At 47.0% G+C, this 23,065-nt stretch overlaps 1 protein-coding gene across 4 annotated transcripts in view; it reads right to left on the reverse strand.

The window, feature by feature from the left end:
• NOSIP (nitric oxide synthase interacting protein) overlaps positions 1 to 23,065 on the reverse strand; it is a 415,999-nt gene that overhangs the window by 57,993 nt on the left and 334,941 nt on the right. For all 4 annotated transcript variants that reach the window (XM_086930122.1, XM_086930124.1, XM_086930121.1 and 1 more), the window contains exons 2-3: positions 6,873 to 6,994; positions 1,746 to 1,851 (exon numbers count right to left, since the gene is read on the reverse strand). In XM_086930122.1, coding sequence (XP_086786248.1) covers positions 1,746 to 1,851; positions 6,873 to 6,942 — 176 coding nt within the window. In that variant the 5' untranslated portion in view covers positions 6,943 to 6,994. The remainder of the gene's footprint in view (positions 1 to 1,745; positions 1,852 to 6,872; positions 6,995 to 23,065) is intronic.

Below are 23,065 nucleotides of genomic sequence, written 5' to 3' on the forward strand. Positions count from 1 at the left end.
AGTAGATGTTTATGCTTATTGTTATCCAACTAAATGCTACTTATAGAATCAACCCTGGGAGGATGAACGATTGAGTGGACTTGCCCGAATTCAAATGTGACCATCGGAACAAACACAGATCTGTTAAGTAAATCTATTAGTCCCTTACCTTCACAGACAACCTCAGTGTGGAAATAGACCAGGGAAAGCATAATCCATGAGACACAGGGGACTACAAAATACAAGGGTTTCCATGTGAAAAGTACAGGGCCTCCTAAGTGAGCAGATACATTTTAAGGCCTGGGCAAAGAGGACAACTGCCCAGGGCCCCCACCTTATAAGGCTCCCCCAGTATAGTGATTAGGACAATCCGCCGTATTACTAGAATAACAATCTGTGAAAAAACAGATTATTTTATTCTTATAACTGGCCATGCAAGCTTCCATTTGCCAACTAGTACCCTTGCACTCTCATGCAATTGTTGGCTTTTAAATTGAATGATAATCTCCCTCTCTCTCCTTACTTTCTCTCACCTCTACCTCGCCCTTTTCTCTAGCTTTCGCTCTCTAAACCTATGTACATACCGTCCTCTGCATCTCTTGTTACCTCACCAATGGCTAATTTGCATTTTCCTCAATACACCTCCATCAACTCCACCTCACTGTTAGGATTTCACTTCTTTCTTGATCATTGCGTCTACCTCTACAGTATTTCTCCCCCATTTTTTTAATCGTTCTCTGTACTTATCCAACTCTCAGCCCTCTCTCTACAGCACCTCTCTAACTTATTTCTCTCTCTACCACACATCTCTCTCACTTCCTTTCTCTACCCAGTCTATCGTTACCTAACCTCTGAATTTATTTCATCATGTTTGTTACATCACCCCTCCACCTCCTCTCATTCTATTTGTTTATTTATACCGCTCCCTACTTTATTCCTTTAGTCTACCAATACCTTATCTCATCATTTCTGTCAACCCTCTGTGCACATCCTTCTCTACTTCACCTTTTTCTCTCATCTATCTCTATACTTGCTTCCATTTATATATCTAGCTACCCCTCCGTTGTCTCTACCTCACAACTGTACACTCTTTCACTCTACCTCTCCATCAACCTCACCTTTCTCCACCTCACCTTATTCTCTCTACACCTTATTTCTTCGTCTCCTACTCACCTTGCATTTTCTCTCTGCCTCACTACTCTTTTTCTGACCTGTTGTAGGTCTCTTCGCAGTTTGCCCTTCCCTTTACATCACTCTCTATTTACATTGCATGTCTATATTCTTCTCTGCCTCATCCCTTCACCTCCCATCTTTCTATTTTACCTACCTATCTTATCTCACTGTGTCCCAATACTCTCCCTCTAAATGTTATTCTCCTTAGTTATAGTTCTCTACCTCACTCTAAAACTGTATCCATCTTGCTCTTTTCTGTACCTACCTCTTGCTTGTTTCACTGCTCTGTATCTATCTTTATAGCTATCTCACCTTCCTCCACCTTATTGCTATCCCCAAAGCCCTATTTCGCCCCCTACCTTCCTTCTCCCCCTTCTTCACTTTCCAATACTATTCTTTATACCTCCATTTTCTTCTCTCGCTCCTACCTCTTTTAGTACTAGTATGAGCAAGAGCATGGTGATAGGAAGGAGGTATGCCTTATTTACTCCATACCTGATGCACTCTGCATTTCCTATCCAAAATCCTCCCTCCCAACACAGACATTCAAGATGTCCCCAAGAGTCAAACAAGCTCCAGACCATGATACTCACGTCACGACTGGGTCTTTGCAGGGCTGCAGGGACAGGCAGCAGCAGTCAAAGTCCTTAACAGCATCTTTACTCAGGCGGACGGTCTGCGTTCCATAGCCAGATGCAGCTGTGGAAAGAAAGGAAGGTAAGGCTTTAGAGCATTCAAACTGAGCAGGTAAGATAGAAGGGACTACAACACTGCCGGAAAGTCACCACTTAGTAGGCAACACAACCTGAAAATCTCCCAAAGTAAATATAAAAGCACAGTCGACCCTCAAAGCCAAAAAGCAGACCATTGTTATTGGAACACTGCACTGACATGATCTGATGTTGGATCATCTACAATCCCATAGAGTAATTACCCTATGTGGGTCCTGCTCAGATTTACCCACTCATGACTCTAGATGAGACTCGCTGGACCAATCCCAACATGACTCTACACAGGACCTGCACCATTAAGATCCAATGTGAAGTTTGCAATCTAACAAAGATCCGATTTGGGACCTAGTGATATCTACTGAAGGAATAACTGGGATCAGAATCAGATCTTATCCACTGTGGGAGCTGCTTGGGTTCTGTCCTGTTATGACCGAATGCGATCCACAGAGTTAGGATTTCAAGCAAACAAGTCCTATATTATGATGTAACATGGGGAATAGGATCACACAAATCCAATGGTGTGCCTTCACAGGATCAAACTTGGCCGCTGTTGGGAACGACCCTGCATGGATATTTTGTGGAAACTAATATCATCCGAGCTCCAAAATAATCTAACCTGAGACTTGCCACTATCTGCTGTTTTCATTATATTTGAGAGCCGCTAGAATCCACCATGTCATACAATAAGGGACCAAGTGGTGTGCTATGTTATCTGGACTTGTAAAGCGCTGCTCATCACCCAAAGGGTATCTAGGTTCTAGAGCAAGCGTGTCGGTCATCTGCTTCTTGCGGAATTCCAGAAGAGAGGAGGTGGCTCTTATGTGTCGGAGGTCATTTCAAGTTTTGGGTGTAAAAAAAAGGCCTCCTGTTTTGCAGATGCGAGGGCGGGGTGCCCGAGAGAAAGTGTTAGGCAGAGCATAGGAGTCTGGTGGGATGGTGGGAGTGGAGGTGGCAGTTGAGATAATCTGTTCCTAGGTTGTACAGTGCCTTGAATACATGTGTGAGAAGTTTCAATTGGCAACGTTTGTGTATTGAAACCCAATGGAGTTCAGAGGTGAGGCATGATGTGGGTGTGCCATGGGAGGACCAAGATGAGTCTGGTTGTGGCGTTCTGGAGTCACTCGAGAAGGTGGTTGTGGATTCTTGCATAGAGTGCGTTGAGGTCGTTTATTCTTCTGGTGACTAGGACTTGAGTGATGGTACGCTTTGGGGTCTTGGGGATCCATGGGAAGATTTTTCTGATAATGCGTAGTATGCAGGAGGAGCCAACTGTGTTCAACTAGTAGACCATGTCACGTTTATAATCTAAGATGATTCCCAGATTTGCTGCATGGTTAGTTGTCGATAGTGTTGGGCCAGGCTCTGATTGACACCAGGTGGAGTACCAGGAGGAGTTCTTGTTCCCGAAGATTAGCACTTCTATCTTGTCTGAGGTGAGTTTCAAGCAATTGTTTTTCATCCATTCTGCTATGCAGATCATGCAATTGGTGAAGCTGAATCAGGCCTTTGGGGACTTGTCTGACATTGAGAGAATGAGATTCGTGTATGAGAGGATGCAGATGCTTTGAGACCGATGATGTTGGCAAGTGGTGTCAAGTACAAGTTGAATAGGGTGGAGCGGAGAGATGATCCTCCAGGTACTCCGCAGGGCTTGATGTGTCGGGAAGGAGTCTGACTCACTGTGTTCTCCCTGTGAAGATGGAGCAATACTATTCGAGAGCTGGACCTTGGATGTCTTTTGCGTGTAGTCTTTTGATGAGGGTGGGGTGTGACTTTGAGTCGAATGCAGCCGAGAGGTCCAGTAGTATAAGGAAGGCAGTTAATTCTTGGTCTAGAAGGATCCGGATCTTATCTGTGGGGGCAATGAGGGCTGTCTCTGTACTGTGAATGCTTTGGAAGCCAGATTGGGAGTGGTCGAGAAGGTTGTGGCGCTCCAATGGTTGGGGAGTTGCAGGTTGACGGCCTTATTATCACTGTAGCTGGGTATGGTAGTAGGGAGATGGGACGGAAATTACTCAGTTTGTTGTGGTTTGCTGACAGTTTCTAAAGGAGGCCATGACTGTAGCATGCTTTCAGTTCCCAGGGAACGTTGTGGACTTCATAGAGGACTTGATGTGAAAGAGGAATTTGCTGATCACAGGTCCTCCTAGGTTGTAAATGTGATGTGAATATGGGTCTGTGGGTGCCCCAGAGTGGACGTTTTTTATGATAGTAGTGGTATCTTCCTCTGTGCATGTTCACCAGTTAGTAAGTTGTCCAACCGAGTGGTCGGTGTGCAGCTTGCCGATGATGTCCTCAGGGTTTTGTTGTTTTTCGGAATTATAGGTCTTTTCAATTTTGCTGTTGAAGCAGTTTGGGAGGTTGTCACAGAGTTCCTAAGAAGGGGTGATGGAGTTGGCTGAGGCTTCTGGGGTGATGAATTTCTTGAAGATGGAAAAAATCTTTGTCGTTGTTAGAGCTGGCTTCCATCTGATTTGTGAGGGATCTTCTCTTGGCTTCTCTAATGAGGTGGTAGTGTCGAAAGGCGTACTTATAGGTTGCTCTGGCATCAGTCGTGGTTGGTTCTCCATTTCTTTTCTAGCGGTTTGCAGTATTTTTGGAGTCTTGGAGTAATTCTGTGTACCAGGAGGCCGGTTTGTTGGTTCTGCATTGTTTGTGGGTTTTGATGGGTTCCAGTGTGTTAGCGCACTAAGAGATCCACTGGTTGAAGAGGGTGATGTCCTCGGGTAGGTTGTTGGTGGTGTTGGGTTGGCAAGTTTTGAGAGTGCAGTGCAAGTCAGGTTCCATTATTCTGTTCCAGTTGGGTTGGTTGGTGTGGATGGGAGCTTTGGCTTGTGACGTAGAGATTTTGAAATGGATGATGTAGTGTTCATGCGCGTGGCGAGGCGGAGTGGTAGCTGATACTGTGTCGGAGGCGAAGATTGCCTCTAATATGTGTAGCATGTGTCCTGCATTGTGTGTGGGGTCCATGATGAGCTGGGAAAGTCCTTTGTTTTGTAGACTCTCAAAGAGGTCGATGGAGCAGTGGTCTGAGGGGTCTTCCCGGTGGAAGTTGAAATTGCCTAGAAGTAGGAAGTCCTTAGATTTCATGGTGATGGGGGCAATGAAGTCTGAGATGAGGATGCTTCGTGCACCAGTTAGTCAATAAGCCAGGGTGCCCTTCGGGGTGGGGCTGTCCTTTGTAGTTTAAAACACATGTGTTCCAAGAAGGGGTGTCAGGGTCTGTGGTACTTGTGCATTTGAGCGTGTCTTGGTAAATGAATGCTAGTCCCCCGCCTGGTTAGTGGAGGAGGTCCTGGAATACAAGTTTGTTTTACGAAGAGGAGGTCAGGTGTGTTGTTGCTGAGGAGGCCCCACATTTTGATTGGAAGTTTTTTGAGTTAAAGGATGTTTTGAAGAATGCATGTGAGAGTTTGCTGAAGGTCAGGTGTGGTGGGTGTTTGGTGAGATGGTCAGAGGATAACGTGGGAGTCAGAGTATGGAGAGTGTGAGAGGGGGAGTTGCTGCAGGTAAAGTGACTGTAGGAGCAAGAGAAACGTCCTGCCATGCTGTAAGGTACTGTCCGGCAGCAGCAGGTGGATGAGCGTCCTGGGTTGAGCAAGTGGAGAGACGCAGCGGAGTAGCTGTGGTGGGTGATTGGACCAGGGAGAGGCACTGGTGGGCCCTGCATGAAATACGTCCCGGGAGGGTGCAGTAGGTGGAGATAAGGAGAGGCAGGAAGAAGACATTGAAAGAAGCAGAATGACACGGGAGAGCAGGTAAGGAGTGGGGGTAGGCAGGTGGAGGAAATAGCGCAAGAGGGGGTGTGGTGTATGTGGGGGAAAGATGGAAACGTTACAAAAGAAAGGCACAAACTTACGAGAGTAAAAAGTGGCACAAAATAAAGGGACAAGAGTGGGCAAAAGATATAAAGAAAATTAGAGAAAAGGCGCAAAAAGTGTGAAAGAGAAAGAAAAAGGAACAAAGGTGCGAGAAAGGAGATGCACAGAAGTGACAAACTATGAAAGAGCGAGGTAGAAAGAACAAGAGAGCACACAAGAGAGGCAGGAGAAGAGTGCGGAGAGAGGCAGCAGTGGAAAGAGCGTGGCTTTTACCATAGGAGGGTTTAAAGGGCAGGCAGATAATGAACTGCCAGAACTGGTCCTTGCTTAGGTAACCACAGGCTTTTGAAACCTAGGAACAAAATAGTGCACGACCAGGCAAGCAGACATAAATTGAAAACAGGCAGTGTTGACGGGCCTGAAGGCCTCAATTAACTTTTGAAATTTCTGGAGTGCTCTGCCTCTTTCAGTAATGGGCTTGGTATCCATGGCAAAAATGTATTTTTTTACTGTGATCCCTATGGGTGCTTCATGGATCGGTCTCTGTGGTCCGGTAGAGTCTATTTTGCCTGGCTGGTTATAGCACTGTAAACAGACATGCAGGTGGACATGGTGTACATTTTTTTGGTTAGAGGATTGCGCCGTGCACTATTCACAACGTATTTATTCCACAAAATAAATATGGATAAGCACAGATAAAATGTATAGAAATGAACAAACACACACAGACAAATGTAAAAAAAATGGCTACCATAAAACAGTAAACCTGTATTATATTATACTGAAATACTAAACTATGATTTGCTTTATTGGAGTATATTTGAGTTCAGAAAAACAGACCAACCGAACGCGGGTGCGAAATTGACACTTAGGCGCAGTCCCAGATCTAAACGTTAATTATCCAATAATACTGATGTCGTCTCTGAGTAGATAACAAACAATGTGCTTGTGTCTGCAAGTAAATATTTTGAAAGCTTCTTTCTAATATTTGTATTTATATGAACACCAAAATACAGTAAATAAAGAATTAATCCCGACCATGGCGTTTGGTGTGGGTCGAAGCCCACTCTTGAGCTGCTGGAACCGCTACCAGCCATGGAGCTGAAGCACCTGGCCAGATTCATGAGTGTTTCTCACAGCTCAGAGCTCCTATTCTCCAGCCACTTACCTGTATCTTTTTTCTTCTCGTGGTAAGTGTACACAGCCCCAGCAGTGCAGTTTTTCCCATGACGTGTCATTGTGCAGCAATTCTAGAAAGATGATCTGCAGTAAAAGGCCAGAGACGTGCACCTGTGTGAAGGAAATGTAAAAAGTCAACTGAGTTCCATAATTCTCAATCCATTGCAGGGACTGAACGGGGCAAACATGGAATGCATGCAAGTCTAAAGTGCACCTTCTCTCTCAAAAATACAAGCTTTGGGCTGTGGTATTTCAAAAGGAACTGACCCCTCTCCTCTTAAGCTCAACGACTATAGCAAACTACTCCTATAGTCATCGGAACATTCATTACAGATTTCCCTCATTTAGGTTGCAAACTCCCAAGTGATACAGCATGTTCAAGTGGACGAGAGAAAATACAGAATGGCCTGACAGCTCTATACCTGGAATAGAAGAAATGTGCACTATAAAGGAACATAGAGAGCAAGGTACACATCTAGGGTAAGTTGGTCCCCAAACCTCTTCTATTTGCCTGGTTTGATTTAAAGGCTCTACCTTTTTTCCAGCACCTCCATTCAAGAACCTGGGTGCGGACTCAACGCGACTAGTCCATGAAGATTCACATTTCAAAGTGTTAAAATGTTGCAATTAAGGTCTTTCGAGGAGTAAGAACCTCACGCGGTTTACAGTCACCCAACCAGAAAGAAACCTATGAAAGTGACCACCATGTCCCAATTAATTTATAACACCTCCATTCAAGAATCCACCTGATTACGACATTAGCAGACTGCAGCACATGCGACACAGCTACCTTTAGGTTTCCCTTGTGACAAGGCATCACTCTTGAGCAGAGGAAGCTGCAATTACAGCAGTCAGCCACATACAACAAACAAGCATTGGCATAGCCAATAGGTCTCGCCTTTGGGACCTTATAAGTATTTAGCCATACAGCAAATTAGCCTGGGTGCTGCAACACCTACTGTTACTTCACGTGACACTGATGAACAATCACACACACTCGAGGATGGGCTTCCTTCTGTGCTATTTAACGAAAAAGTGTATTTATTTAACATAGAAGCTATGACACCATCAGGCACAACACCCTAGAACAACCGAAAATTGGATAATTAGGGGCAAGAAAAGAAGTGAGAACCAGCCTGGGTCTCAAATGATCAGGCATTCAAACCCTAACAGTAGCAATTGGCAGGAAAATCCAGTAGCACCTTCAACAAGGCCCATACGCGCTGCCTAGCAGAGACCTAAAAATGCTATACAACAGTATCATTCATTACCATGGGCCTATAGGCCCACAAGATCGAATCAATCAATCAATCAAGACATTTATAGAGCGCACTACTTACCCGGAGGGTCTCAAGGCGCTTGGGGGAGGGGGGGGGGTGCTGCTACTGCTCGAACAGCCAGGTCTTGAGCTTCTTCCTGAAGGAGAGGTGGTCTTGGGTCAGGCACAGGTCGGTCGGGAGGGAGTTCCAGGTCTTGGCGGCCAGGTAGGAGAAGGACCTTCCTTCTGTAGTCGTTCTTCGGATGCGGGGGAAGGCGGCGAGGGCGTGACTGGCTGATCGGAGGTGGCGTTTGGGAGCGTAGAAGTTGATGCGGTTGTTGAGGTAGCTTGGGCCTTGATCGTGTAGGGCTTTGTGTGCGTGGGTGAGGAGACGGAAGGTGATTCTTTTGTTGACGGGGAGCCAATGCAGGTCTCTCAGATGTCCGGAGATGTGGCTGTGTCGTGGGATGTCGAGGATGAGTCTGGCTGAGGTGTTCTGGATCCGCTGGAGTCTCTTCTGGAGCTTGGCGGTGGTTCCGGCGTAGAGGGCGTTGCCGTAGTCCAGTCGGCTGGTGACGAGGGCCTGGGTGACCGTCTTCCTGGTCTCGGTGGGGATCCACCGGAAGATCTTCCGTAGCATGCGCAGGATGTTGAAGCACGACGAGGAGACGGCGTTGACTTGTCTGGTCATGGAGAGGGAGGAGTCCAGGATGAAGCCCAGGTTGCGTGCGTGGTCTGTCGGTTTGGGTGCGGTGCCCAGGGCGGGGAGCCACCAGGAGTCGTCCCAGGCGGAGGGCGAGGAGCCCAGGATGAGGACTTCCGTCTTGTCTGAGTTCAGTTTCAGGCAGCTGGTCGTCATCCATTCGGCTACGTCTTTCATCCCTTCGTGAAGGTTGGCTCTGGCGGCGGCGGGGTCGTTGGTCAGGGAGAGGATCAGCTGGGTGTCGTCGACGTAGGAGATGATGTTGAGGTTGTGTTGGCGTGCGATGGCCGCGAGGGGGCTCATGTAGACGTTGAAGAGGGTGGGGCTCAGCGAGGATCCTTGAGGGATGCCGCAGATGACTTCGGTGGCCTCTGACTTGTACGGTGGTAGACGGACTCTCTGTGTTCTTCCGTCGAGGAAGGAGATGATCCATTCCAGTGCCCTCTCCTGGATTCCGACGTTGCTGAGGCGCTGCACTAGGGTGCGGTGGCAGACAGTGTCGAATGCCGCGGAGAGGTCTAGGAGGATGAGGGCCGCTGTTTCTCCGTTGTCCATCAGGGCTCGGATGTCATCGGTGGCAGCGATGAGGGCGGTCTCGGTGCAGTGGTTGGCTCGGAAGCCAGACTGTGAGGGGTCGAGGGATCCATTCGTCTCGAGGAAGGCGGCCAGCTGTTTGTTGACGGTCTTCTCGATGACTTTGGCTGGAAACGGGAGGAGCGAGATGGGGCGGTAATTCTTGAGTTTGGTGGGGTCCGCAGTTGGTTTCTTTAGTAGAGCGCTGAGTTCTGCGTGCTTCCAGCTCTCCGGGAAGGTGGCGGTGTCGAAGGAGGTGTTGATGATGTCCCGCAGGTGGGGTGCGATGACAGCGTCGGCCTTGTTGAAGACGTGGTGAGGGCAGGGGTCGGTCGGAGATCCGGAGTGGATGGAGTTCATCATGCGGACGGTGTCTTCGGTGCTGATCGGAGTCCAGGCGCGGAGGGTGGTGGTGGGGGGCGTTGGTGCGGTCGTGGCGTGCGTCGGTTGAGTGCTGAAGCTGTTGTGTATGTCCGCGATCTTGTTCTGGAAGTAGGAGGCGAGGGAGTTGCAGAGGTCTTGCGATGGGGTGATGTCGTTGTTTCCGGCGTTGGGGTTGGAGAGCTCTTTCACGATGTTGAAGAGTTCCTTGCAGTTGTGTGCGTGGTTGTCCAGCCGGTCCTTGAATGCAGTTTTCTTGGTGGCGCGGATCAGTTGGTGGTGCTTCCGGGTGGCAAGCTTGAAGGTGGTCATGTTGTCCGGTGTTGGTTCCCTTCTCCAGACTTTCTCGAGGGCTCGGCAGTTCTTCTTGGAGCTCTTGAGTTCGTCGGTGAACCATGGGGCTTTCTTGCTGCCGGGTCTGCTGGGCGGGGTCCTCAGTGGGGCGAGTTCGTCCGCGCAGTTGCTGATCCACTTCGTGAGGTTGTTGGCGGCCTGGCTGGGGTTCGCTGAGCTGGCAGGAGGGTGCTGGCTCAGGGAAGCGGCGAGCTGGTCGGCTGTGATCTTGTTCCAGCTTCTTCGGGCAACCTGTTGCTGGTGGTGGTGGATCGTCGTTCTTCTGAAGGTGAAGTGGACGCAGCTGTGGTCTGTCCAGTGGAGTCCTGTGGCGTGGCTGAAGGCGATGTCTTTGCTGGATGAGAAGACGGCGTCGAGTGTGTGTCCGGCGAGGTGGGTGGGGGTGGACACCAGCACCAGCAGACACCAGCAGAATGAATGGGAATGCATTCGCAATTTGCGAATACCAAATTGGTAATCGCAATTGCGCATCCAATTGCAAGGGTGCTAGGGGGCCTAAGGCTCCCCTGATGCACCCCAAAAACGGTAAGTTAGGGCATGTGTGGGCACCACGTGTGCTAAGGGCATAAATGCACCACATGGCACTTTGAAAAATGCACATTTATGCATTTTTAGGTCTCTGCCTGACTTAAGCAGCACATGCACTGCTCTCGTCATACGAGACTTCTTGGAATCGATACGATTCCAGAAGCCTCGTCTCAGCTCCGCCTTAAGTTTTGATTTGTGCGCGTCGTTTTGCGTCACGAATTATGCCAAAGGCCGTGCAATGATTGCACTGAAGGCATGTCAATCCCAAATTGTTGCCATCTTGTCTCCTTTTAGCCACGCCCACCGGGATTGGATCTTTTACCCACGGCGTTACACTATGGCATTTAATTACTGGGGAAGCACTATTTTTTCCCTTCCCTCTATCTCTCTCTCAGAGAGCATTATTGGTATTATGGTTATGTTTTACATATCATGCGTGGCGTAGAACAGGAGTCTCTAAACCAGAAATCTAGCCTAGTAATGGTTCATTTGAGCTGCGATTTATTTATTGACACGTTTGTTTGCATTTTACTTTTGGGTCTTTAATTTTACGTGAAGCAGGCAGTGAGCGACCCAAGCACCCCGAAGCACCGATCGCCACTAAAGAGGGGTTAGTGTCTGCCTGCTGACGTCAGACCCGACCCTGACTGGAATCCGCTGTGGTGGCACACTGAGCTGAGCTCCAGATACAAGCGCTGTTGTGCTGAGCTGTGCCCATCACATCGCAAATCCGAAGCGGATGTGGAGCCCGGGGCTGCGGCCCCCAACGAAGCTCGCTTTCAGCACCGCAGAGCTGGGGAAGCATCTAATAGAGCGCCCTGTGTGCATTATGCGGAGACGGAGAGGGTGGAAAGGGCCTTCATTCCATATAGCGCCTGTTGTACCCTATCCGGGGCCGGCCAGGAGCAATGCTCCAGATACCACCGACTGTGCACAATCAGGGGCTGATGAGGAGCTAAGTATGTTCCACATAGCACCGTATACTGGCCCAAAAAGAGAGTAATGTTCCGCATATCGCATCCTACGCCCTATCCTGGGGGCCACAAGGCAATATGTATGACATAGCACCTCACTAGGGCTGGGGAGGAGCAATGTTCCATATAGTGCAGCCTGTGAGCCCTATCCCAGTACTTGAAATGGGCAGGTATTCTCCGGTTCTGCGTGCCTGCACTTCTTGAATTGGAATGGGAGAGTATCTGCACTTTTCAGTACAATACATTTGGTGGAAGAGTACCATCACTTTCTAGGAGGAAACAGGTACTGTACACACAGAGTACCAGCACTTTTATATTTCCATTTAATGCGCGGCTGTATCCTGAGGCCAAAGAGGTGCTATGCTCCACATAGCGCCATGTGTATGCTGGGCCGGCGAGGAGCTATGTTCCATATAGCGCCGTCCGTGCATCCTCTGTGCCCTATCCTGGCACGCAGCGATAGGAACAAGGTTCGACATAACGCTGACTGTGTCTTGTCCTTGGGGTAGCGAGGAGCTACGTTCTGCAAAGCGCCGCCTGTGTCCTATCCTGGACCCGATGCCATCAGCGCGTGACCGGAAACCAGGCCTTTAATGAGAGCTCGAACGTGCGCAGTGTTTCTCTCCCGATACCATTACACGCCTGGGGGCCGCGGGGGGATAAGCGTGGGCCCGGGGGTGGGTTCCCAACACAGTGAAAGAAGCACACATATCCGTTTTAATTATATTATTTTAAAGGCAATGTATACCGTCATGTCAGCCATTTTAATGGTCAACCCCCTAAAAGCATCTAATGTACAAGATACACATCCCTGTCTGGGGACACCAGTTTTGGGGGCCAGGAGGGAGCCGCCCCACACTCGCTCTGTTTAGCTCCTGTTTCTCTTTAATTACAGGCCGTACCCAGGTTCCAGCTCTTGCTTGTTCTGCATTATGGCTCCCCGGGGCCCCCTCACGCTTCTGTTTTCTGTGTCTTACAAGGAGTACAAAGTGCCTTGACATTGTGATGGCAGTTTCCTGTTGCTCCTATTCCCCCCCCCCCCCTCACCGCTCGCCCGACCTGGAGTGACCTCTGCCAAGGGACTTAATTTAGGCTCCTGCAGTTTTTGCTGCCGCAGAGGGACCCAGCCGCCAAACTCCATAATTCCCCCGCACAAGGAGTTTGTATAGCTGTGTGTTAAAACCTATCTTATAGCGCCGCTCATCCACAGTTTCTAAGCGCTGCAGATAGCTGCCGTCACCCTGGCTTGCACGCGCTGCTATTAGGGAATTTGCTCTATGCATCTATTACTTATCAGCCATCTCTCAAAGTAAAACAATGTGAAGTGCGATCTGTGTACCCTGTCACAAGGGAAGCATTAAACACATCTTTATTGAAACCCGAATGATCGCAGCCTTTGCGGGCACGGGGCAGGCCGGATACCCAGGTCAGCCTGCAGCGGGCCCATCCTTTTCACTTGACCAGCGCAAGATGTAGCAGGGAAGGCCAGAATTCGCAGTATGTTTCCTCTGAGAGATATCAAACGAATGCTGGCTTTTCTAGCAGACCCAGTGACATAAGCCAGAGCAGGCGGGCCGATGTAAAACGCCAGCTTTCCCGGCGTTTCACAATTTATATAGAATGTCAGCTTCGCCAGTGGACACGGTGACATTTTAAATGACAATCTTTTTTAAGTGTTTCCACGTGCCAATGGCAGCAGACTCGTTTTTTCGATGTCCGATGTAAAACGCCAAATATTTTAGTGGTTCAAATTGAGGTTTTATGGTCAGACCCTCGGCATCTCGAAGTTAGATGTAAAATGTCAGTGTTTCCAGGGGGTAAACAATGCTAAGAGTCAGATTTTCCAGTGTGTTAGCGTGAATTATAAAAAGATAGTTTCATACGGATCTGGGATAGACGTTATAAGTCTGAACTCCAGTCCTTCAGAGTGAGATACTAAATGTCATTTTTTCGGGGCTCTGTCAGATGGGAAATGTCATGGACGCTTTTCCAAAGTATAAGAGAAATAGTCGATTAACTCGCTCTGGAAGTAGCTGCCGGTTGTATATTGATTCTTCATGTAATATGGCTGACTGTGGTCATTAGCCCTTTCTTAGTGTTCTTACCTCCTCTGCCTCCCAAAATACCTGTGAGTGTTCTAACTTGTACCTGAGTGTTCTACTTGTGTCAGTTGATGGTGTGGTCAGCTCGCGAGTTGTGTTGTTCTGCTGTAACTTAATAAATCTTACTGAAACTACTAAGAAGTATCCTGCTGTCTTCATCTACTTATTTATAACACTGCCCCTGCACGAGGGGTCAGCCTGACCAAACAGGAAGCTAGATGCCCATCCCCTGCCCCTTGACCGGGGCTTAGACAAGTTTGATGTAAACAGAGCAAGGGGTACTTTCCTTCCACGGAGGACGGCTCCCGGGAATGAACTTCTCTTCCACCCCTAACTGAGGTCAGAATAGGAAAATAACCCTGAGGTTTTGGTTTTTGGTGTGTGTTTGGCAGGGCTGGGGGTATGACAGTTTCTCTGCGTGAGGTAATTTGTGTTCGTGTGCGCATGCTTGAATGTGTGTGTGTGGCCTTGTTTGGTGTGGGTAGTCTGTTGTGTATCTGTGCAGGTTTGTCTGCGTTTGAGGATGCATGTGTGTGCGTTGCATTTTTTATGTACAACCGTGGTTTGTGTATGTGTGTGGTCTGTGTGTGCCGCAGGCAGTGTACTTCCTGTGCAGTTTGGCGTGCGACGGCCAAATTGTAGAGTACGCACCTGGGTGTGCATTGTTGTTTCTTTGGATTGTGTGTGGGCATTTTAGCGCATCTTTCATTGCGAAAGTATGTTTATATTGCTGGTGTGTATGCGTGTGAGTTTGTGTGCGTGAATGTGTGTGAGTGAGTGTGTGTGCGTGTGAGTATGTACAGAAGTATGGGGTTTGTGAGGCTTGGGGAATGTGAATATAGGTTTGTGCTTGGTGAGGCTTTGGGAACCCGCACCATCTGGTGCACGGGACAGATCACCGGTCCCTGTGGAGTTGGGCCCATGGCCGCCCCGACCTGCAGACAGCCTCCTCCCAGGCCCCGTCTCGCGAGCTCCACTGTAACTGGCGGACACTTCCAGGGCCTCCGGGAGCTGCAGACGGGCCACCTCAGCCCGAGACACTCAGATTTTATCCGGCGAGGAGTCCCGTTTGCTGCTTCGTTCCCAGGCTCCGTGTCCGAGACCGCGAGGCAGATGACTCCGGCTTAATGACTTCCTGCCTCGCAGCCCCGGACCCGCATGAAATGTGCTTTTTTTCAAAGGCCGAAGCCGCTCCAACCAGAAATGGCAAACTTCACCTGAACCACAGCAAGCAAAAAGAGCCATAACGTGACGTGCTTACTATAGTTTTTTTAACATGAGCGTATTAATTAGTGTATACATTGGTTGGACCTGATCAAGCATGGAACTTGATCCCTTCTGCAGACTCTGGAGCACTTCTCTTTCTGTTTGTGTTGGACGGTTAGGGCTGCCGCACGTCTATTGGGTAGAGATGAGCTGGAATGATGGCTATGTAATGTCCTAGGATGAAACAGCATATTCCTTAGCTACCTTTCTTATCTCAACTCTAGGTTTGTTTGGCTACAGTATATATAGACCAAAACAACAACAAAAAACTGATAGCTACACCAACTACAGAGAGAGGAGCATATAAACAACGCGTCAGCACCCCTTCATTCATATTAGGTAAAGGGACTCCTATCTAAGTAAGAAACACTAAAAAGAAAAAGAGCTGCAAAGTCAGACAATTATTAAAGTCTGTAACATTGTTAAATAAATGAAAAAACTGCAGAAAATGATGCAGACCGTAGACAAGAAAGGGAGCTATGCATAAGAGAATATAAAAGCAAGCACAATGGAACTATTATTTGAATAATCCGTAAGGTAGCACAAGGAGACTCTGCATTTTAAACGTAATTACAAGTGAGCATGCACGGGCCAACCTTCTCACAATTCATTAAAAGGATAAAATTCGGGGTTCTGAGAATATTAAAGGAATTATATATTACCTCGAAGGTGGGGTCGTCACTTCACATAAAAGATAAAGTACAGACATCCCTCAGTCTAGGTCAGCCACACGCCCATCTCTGCCCTGTAACGCCCCAGGGAACAGAGGCAAGAAAAAACGCTGACAAGCAGGGAAGAGAGGCATGAAAAAACGCTGACAAGCAGGAAACAGAGGCAAGAAAAAACGCTAACAAGCAGGGAAGAGAGGCAAGAAAAAACGCTGAAAAGAAGGAAACAGAGGCAAGAAAATCGCGCACAAGCAGGGAACAGAGGCAAGAAAATAGAGCACAAGCAGGGAACAGAGGCAAGAAAATCACGCACAAGCAGGGAACAGAGGCAAGAAAATCACGCACAAGCAGGGAACAGAGGCAAGAAAATCGCGCACAAGCAGGGACCAGAGGCAAGAAAATCATGCACAGGCAGGGACCAGAGGCAAGAAAAGTGAGCACAAGCAAGGTTTGTTGTCTGTCAGACACTGCTTTTCAAGCTCCAACCCTCGTCACTTCAGCCCCTTTCCTCCTCTATACCTTTGACCCCCAATTTATGAGTTTCGGCAGTAAGTTATTTCCAATTCCAGCACGGACGATAATTATTAATGCACATGTAAATTAATTATTCTAAAGGGCAATATGGAATTGTCTCATAGCTTCAACTCCAGTAGTATCACAAACTGATAAGGACATGTTGTGACCGGTACTGATTGCACTCTGGGTTCTACCCTTGAGCTTCGGCAGATTTCTACCCTAACAACGGAAGCAATGGCTCGGTTATTACATACAAACACTTGGTATCATTCACGTTATTGGAATAGTCAATACGCGATCAAAGACAGGGCCACGATAGTGAAAAAACATCATCTCATTTAGGTAAGTACAATCACATACGTGAAAGCACCTGCATCTCAAACCTCCTGACTCAAGCAGGAAGCACGCGAAAATGGGCCTTACCTTCCGTCTCCAAGCGACAGCAGATTTCAAACATCCGACTGTCTTTTCTTTCCTATTGACTCCAAACCACTTTGATACGGTAAAACTAGGGAAGGTAATCATAAAGATGGTTTTAAACAGATTGACAGGCTATGGGGAGGCACAAGGAGGGTTTTTGAGGCTTTACTTTCCAGCAAGCCGCCCGATTGGTTAGACAAAACGACCTGCCCAGAAAAAAAGACAGCCCACCCATCCCCATAGAAACCACCACTACAGCTCCACCTGCTGGATAAATACTAGAGCAGACTCGTCCCTTGATTGAGTCTTTGACCGCGAGCGGGCTTATTGTCCGGTTGCACCGAGGGGGTAAATGTTGAGGAGTAGGTCTTAAATTAGGCTGCTAACATACACGTCAAAGGCCGTAAACTACTTATGAACTCCTAGCCCCTAAACTGTATTCGAGGCTCAAGACCTAAAACAAGCCAGGGAAAATGTAAACTTGAGGGCGGAGAAGGGCTGCAACCAGGTTCAGTGAAATCTGAACTCCCGCGGCTCATGAACATCACCATCTTCCTCCGAGGTCATGTAGAAATGCTTCAGAGAAACGCCCCGTCATTTTCGGATTTGGGGGTGTGTTTTTCTTTCTCTCCTGTTCCCATTGACTGGAATGTAAAATTCCAGCCCATGGGAAGAGGGAAGAGGGGCGGGTTCAAGCCCCACACTAAGAAACATAAGATCTCGCCACCCAGACTGCGCAAGGGCAGCCTACGCAGGCAGAGACCTAATAAAGCATCACGGTTTCACTTTGGATTTTGTCTCATGTGAGCTTCCTGGTGGTTTCTCTGGGTTTACATGAAACATTGTATAAATGTGTAAGGATTTCATCTTTAGTGACTCACATGACCCGGTCCATTAATTAGCCCTTTTAATATTGAATGTGCAGACACTCATTAAGAGAGACCCAGAGCTTGGAGAGCACACTGAGCCTTGACCATGCTCTAGGCTCCATTGCTATGTTGGCAATAAAGCACACTACGAACAACAACAGTTGGATGTAGGTCAGAGGGTCGCTTTCAGGTCTCCTGAGTTTACCTAGCCCCATAGACACGGACAACACTAATATCACTTCCTTACACCAGAAGATCTGGGATGTCTGGAGTCTCTGTATCCCAAAAAAGTGTTCACCTATATCTTTCTCTATTGGACATACTTTTATGCGGTTGATAAATTTACAAAACATTCAAAGTCTTCCTCCTTGAAAGTTGTGCCAGTCGCACACTTCAAGGCATTCCTCAAGGAAAGTTTAATGAATTCAAATTTTTTTTGTAGGTGGTGCTATTTGAACGATGTGCTGTTTGTTGTATGAAGGGTTCACTGTTAAATGGCAGTACATTTGTACAGTTGCCCATTTTATAAGCAGAAACATGCATAAAGACACAGACCTGTGCCTACAAAATGACGTAGTGTAATTTTTTTACTTTTGCCCCTGATGCATAGCATTGGTAAAAACAGTGAATTAAACAAACAAGCATTTGCAATGCAATCGGTCTCGCCTTTGGGACCTTATATGTATTTAGCTATGCAGCACATTAGCCTGGGTGCTGAAACATCTACTATTCTTTAACATGGAGGGAAAGTAATCACCAAATTGCGTGACATGCCGGTATGGGAACACATGGAGAGAAACATTGCCTTCAGGCAGGAAATTGTATAGTCCAAAGCACTGTTTTTAATATAAAATCAGGGCCTTCGGTGGTCATATCACTAAAAAACACAAGATTTGAAAAAAAATATTAATGTCTACGGGTGCTTGTGGAAGCCAATTTCTATGGACTGGAATCTAGCAAAGCCTAAAATGATTCTGGTATTTTACTGACCTCTGCAGGTCGTTTTCTATCAAGAAAGTTAAATAGAGGCAGCTGCCAAAAAAAAATGTTTTTAAAAAAACAGTCCCTCAGCGGAAAGCAATTCTAGTATGTTACTGTCCTTTACTGGTCGTTTTCTATCAAGACAGTTAAATAGAGGCAGTTTAAAAGAAAAAAAGTCCCTAAGCGGAAGCAGACAAGTCCTAGGGCTGATCTCAAGAGCCCACAAAGTATATACACATATAAATATATACTAAAGTATCACGAAAATCCTGTCGACTCAGCCACCGCGTAGTCATTCACTCACTGCCGCCAGCAAAACAGGACACGGACCCAGTCTTGGAGCCTTAATTATTTATTGCCCAAAAGGTCAGAGACACGTTTCGCGGCTTTCGCCGCTTGTTCACTCGACTAAAGTATATACAAGAGGTCTCAAATGCTCAACCTAAAAAGGAGGAGAACGAAGCAGAGTCATAACACCTTTTTTTTTTTTTTTTAAGACGCAGGGCCTGCTCCCCGTTCCTACACAAGAAACAAATAATTTAAAAAGGTTGTGGAAAAGGTGGGGAGGAGGAGGTGGACGTAGTACATAAAAAAGAGAAACTTTGGGTTGAAAAGAAGTTCACAAGAAGAAAGCAACATGGAGTACAGGAGAGGGAGGGATCTCCAGATTCGAGGTCGACCACCCTAGACTTTACTAGGGAGGTCGACCGCGAATCTGGGGAACAGGGTTCAAGTCTCAGCAATGACACTGAACATTCTGTGATTTTGGGCAGATCACGTAATCTCTCCATGCCTAACAAAAAACAATTAATTGTCTTCATGTAATGCAACTGGTGCTATGTACGGCGCTCTCATACCCGATTCAGGTCAAGTTCCCACTATATAAAACTGTAAAAATAAGTTGGCGGGCGCTTAACCCTACAATGGGCACCTTGAAAAGAGGAGCCTCAATAGGCATGCACGGACTTGCCCTTTACATGCACTGAGCTCCATATAACTGGCACACCTAGTACCCACGCAGCAGACCTTAGGTGACCCTTGCTTAAAAATCCAAATTCCATCAACCCCAGATGGAAAAGTTATTTGGCTGAATAACCCAGGTAAATTTAACCTTGATTCAATCCCGGGTAATACATACGAAGGTGCAGGCCAACACCCTAAAAACTGGGAAGGAAGAGCCGCAATATTCAGCGGGCATCCTAATCTACACGAGGAACAAACAACTCGGGCAGGCAGTCAGGCTCCGCCAGAATTCCAGGTACCACATCGAGATAGCCCCCCGCTGATCAACGCGACGGATAAAGCCTTACATAGCAAAAACAGAATTTCAGCAAAGGAAGTCAACCAGACCAGAATTTCAGCAAAGGAAGTCAACCAGAGAATATGCTGGAAGGACTCCCATGACTCCAACAAGATAGTAGTAAATGAAACAAGTGAGGTTTTGCTGCCGATAACAAAAACGGGCACTACAACACATGTAATCGATGAAGCCAATGCTGTGGCATGGCAAACCCGACAGGATTTAATGAGTCAAGACTCACCCACAATAGGGACATATAAGACCCAGACCCCCCACACACAGGATGATCTGAAACTATATCTCTACCCAGAATATGCCTCACAGGGCAATTGGGACATACTCAACCGTAGCAACCTACTAAAACTTTTTGCGAACATCCCAGGCCTGGAAAATATAAAGTCATCCGATATCGACACTGTCTCCTTTCTCATGCAAGGACCAGGTGACACTAATGAATCCACAGAATTGTTTTTTTCGAACCCAGATATAGTCCATACACTAAAAAGAAATAATCAATTACTGGAAGATTGGAGCAGAAAGATCACGAGTCGGCCGACAATAAAATACCCTATGCCGCTGAAATATGCCCACTTGAAGAATCAAAATTATTCTAGAACACCGGACACACAAAGAGAGATCTCGACAGTAGAGCTACCACTCCCACCCTTAAAAACACTCTCTAAACTCCATGGGAGCGACAGTGGAACAAACAAAAAATTGATAAGTGATGGGTTAATCAAGTTCACTACAAACCTGGGCAAAGGTATCCGGAGTTGCTCTATTCAAAACAACTCTATTGAAGGTTGGTCTTGGGTGCCACGAGCCTTAGCTCATAATTCCTAAACTGCGTACTGTTGCAATTAAGACTACATCACTGCATTGGCAGGCAGATTTACCAGGCATAAAACAGAAAAGGGCGACAGTTGGCAAACAGAACTTATCTATTATGTCCTGGAACGTAGCTGGGATACTAAAACTAATACAATATCCCGCAACATCCCTGTTCTATGCAGGAATGGATATAATCTGCATGCAAGAAACGTGGGCTTTCAAACCAATCTCTATCAGGGGATTTGAAGTATATCACAAACCAACTGTTAAGGAGAACATCTTCAGCAGACCGTTTGGAGGCATCTCCATATATATTAGGCTCTCTCAGAAGATACAATTTAGGGAAATTTTAACAACGTCAAACGTGTACAAGGCCGGCATTCTGAAATGCCTTTCATCAAGTAAGATCCAAATGTGGAGAGCGCAACATTCACGCTCCACACCCTGATGCACTGCATTTTATTTTGAGGATACAAGATCCACCATATTTGTGTCCATTTGTCCTCGTACATATTTAACCAAGTTTAATTAAAGATTGTCAAATTACTTCCATTATTTCCGTTTGTTCCACATATTCACCAGATTGCGGTTTTTTTGGGAACTTAGCGTATTGACATGTGCCTATCCAAGCCTCCTTGTAAATACGATCCGTACGCAAAAAGTAGTTCTCAGCAGCATTCCTTTATTCATGACCCAATGCATTTCGAGCACTTATATGCTCTTCGTCAGGGGTAACTGGAATTTAACATAACGTAATTTACAATAATCCTAAAGAAACCACATTTATATCTAAATTCAATTTTATATACATTTCACAATTAAAACATTTCCATTGCATAATCTAATTACGAATATACGTACTCTTAAAATAACCACACATAGTGTTTCAGAGATAGCTAATGAAAACCTGAAGATTAAAAAAGGCCAAGATATTTTACTATCAAGCTTTCTGATTTTACTCGTGCATATTTTAAGAGTACATATATTCGTAATTAGATTATGCAATGAAAATGTTTTAATTATGAACTGCATATAAAATTGAGACGTCGAAATCACACCTCACCCAAGCAGTGGGCAAGGCGCAGGTTAACAGGATTTTAGCGCTCCGATTACACCCTCTTCCCCTCAAAGAGCTTTACTCCACGAGGAGACTTGAGATAATGCACTCTGAGTGCCGCTTATGCAAGTATAAACAAGAGAGCTTCGCTCACATCCTGTTTTGCTGCCTGGGGTTGTCCGGTGAGCGTAATCGCTATTTAAAGCCAATTTTACTCAGACAAGGAATTAGAACGATAAAGGAGGCGGTCCACTATCTATTCACAATGGAAACAGTTAAAGATATGGCTGTGTTCGTCAAATTCATTCAACAGGCACGCCGGAAGCTGATGGCCCCGCATGACTAGGCCAGCGGCCGCTAACTGCAAAATCAAGGAGACATATCGGCTTATGAAGAAAGGGACTAATTAATTTAGTTTTTAATCATGTTTTTACTCATTTTTAAGTTTATTTCTTTTCATTTTTCATCATTTTACCTCTGACATGATAAAAATGTTTACTTAAAGTTTGATGTCTTATTTAATGGTTTTGAGTAACCAAAATTAAAGTTTTAATCATTCATTCATGCAGATCATTCGACAATAGTTGCAAAGATTCCCCTCAGCGCCTACATTTACATATGGTGGGTGATCAAATATTTTGTTAATCGCTTCTTAGGTCACTCACTTGCTGCTGACCAGCCTGTCCACGGCAGAAGCGGTCGCACCCCCCTGGCTCCTGGCTTCCTCTGGCATCGTAGCGCTGCTCTCCCCTCACTGCTGCCATAACGAATCTGTGCCTGTGCCTGTCCTCGCATCTCGTGGTATCGTAGCGCTGCCTGTGCCTTTAATCTGTGCCTGGATTTAATTTGTGCTTACCTGCGCCTCGCATTACTGTATTAATTGTCTGTGCCTGTGTGTGCTCCTGGCGCTCCACCACTCGCATTGCCTGCATTGCCCCCTGAGGCTGCCTGACTGTGCCAACGGCAGAATTTGACATTATTTACCCCCAATATCGTCGTGTTTGTTGTTGTTTTTGTTGCTGCCATTTTGTTGTGCCTCCAGCCCGTCCCTCCCCCCACGCTACCGCCTCCCTGCTGCCCCTACCACGCTCCGCCCCCCCCTCCCTCCATTTATGACAGATGCATCTAAGCGCAGCGTCCACGCGCAGTGGTCGCGCCCCATTCGCGCTGAAGGCGCGCCAAAGGTAAGCCCGTCTACGCCCGTCCGCGCCTGCACCGCGCCCAGCGTCACACCCCCTGGTCCCCGCATCACCCATCCCTCCCGCATAACATATGACGCCTCCACCCTCTTAGCACTTAACCCCGGCCGACTCCCTAACTGCGCCCAAGCAGCACCAGGACACACCCATGGACCCTTCACCTGCCACTCCTGCAAATTCACCTGCATCAAGACCCACACCA

Source organism: Lissotriton vulgaris, chromosome 7, assembly GCF_964263255.1.
Source record: "Lissotriton vulgaris chromosome 7, aLisVul1.2, whole genome shotgun sequence".
NCBI lineage: Eukaryota > Metazoa > Chordata > Amphibia > Caudata > Salamandridae > Lissotriton > Lissotriton vulgaris.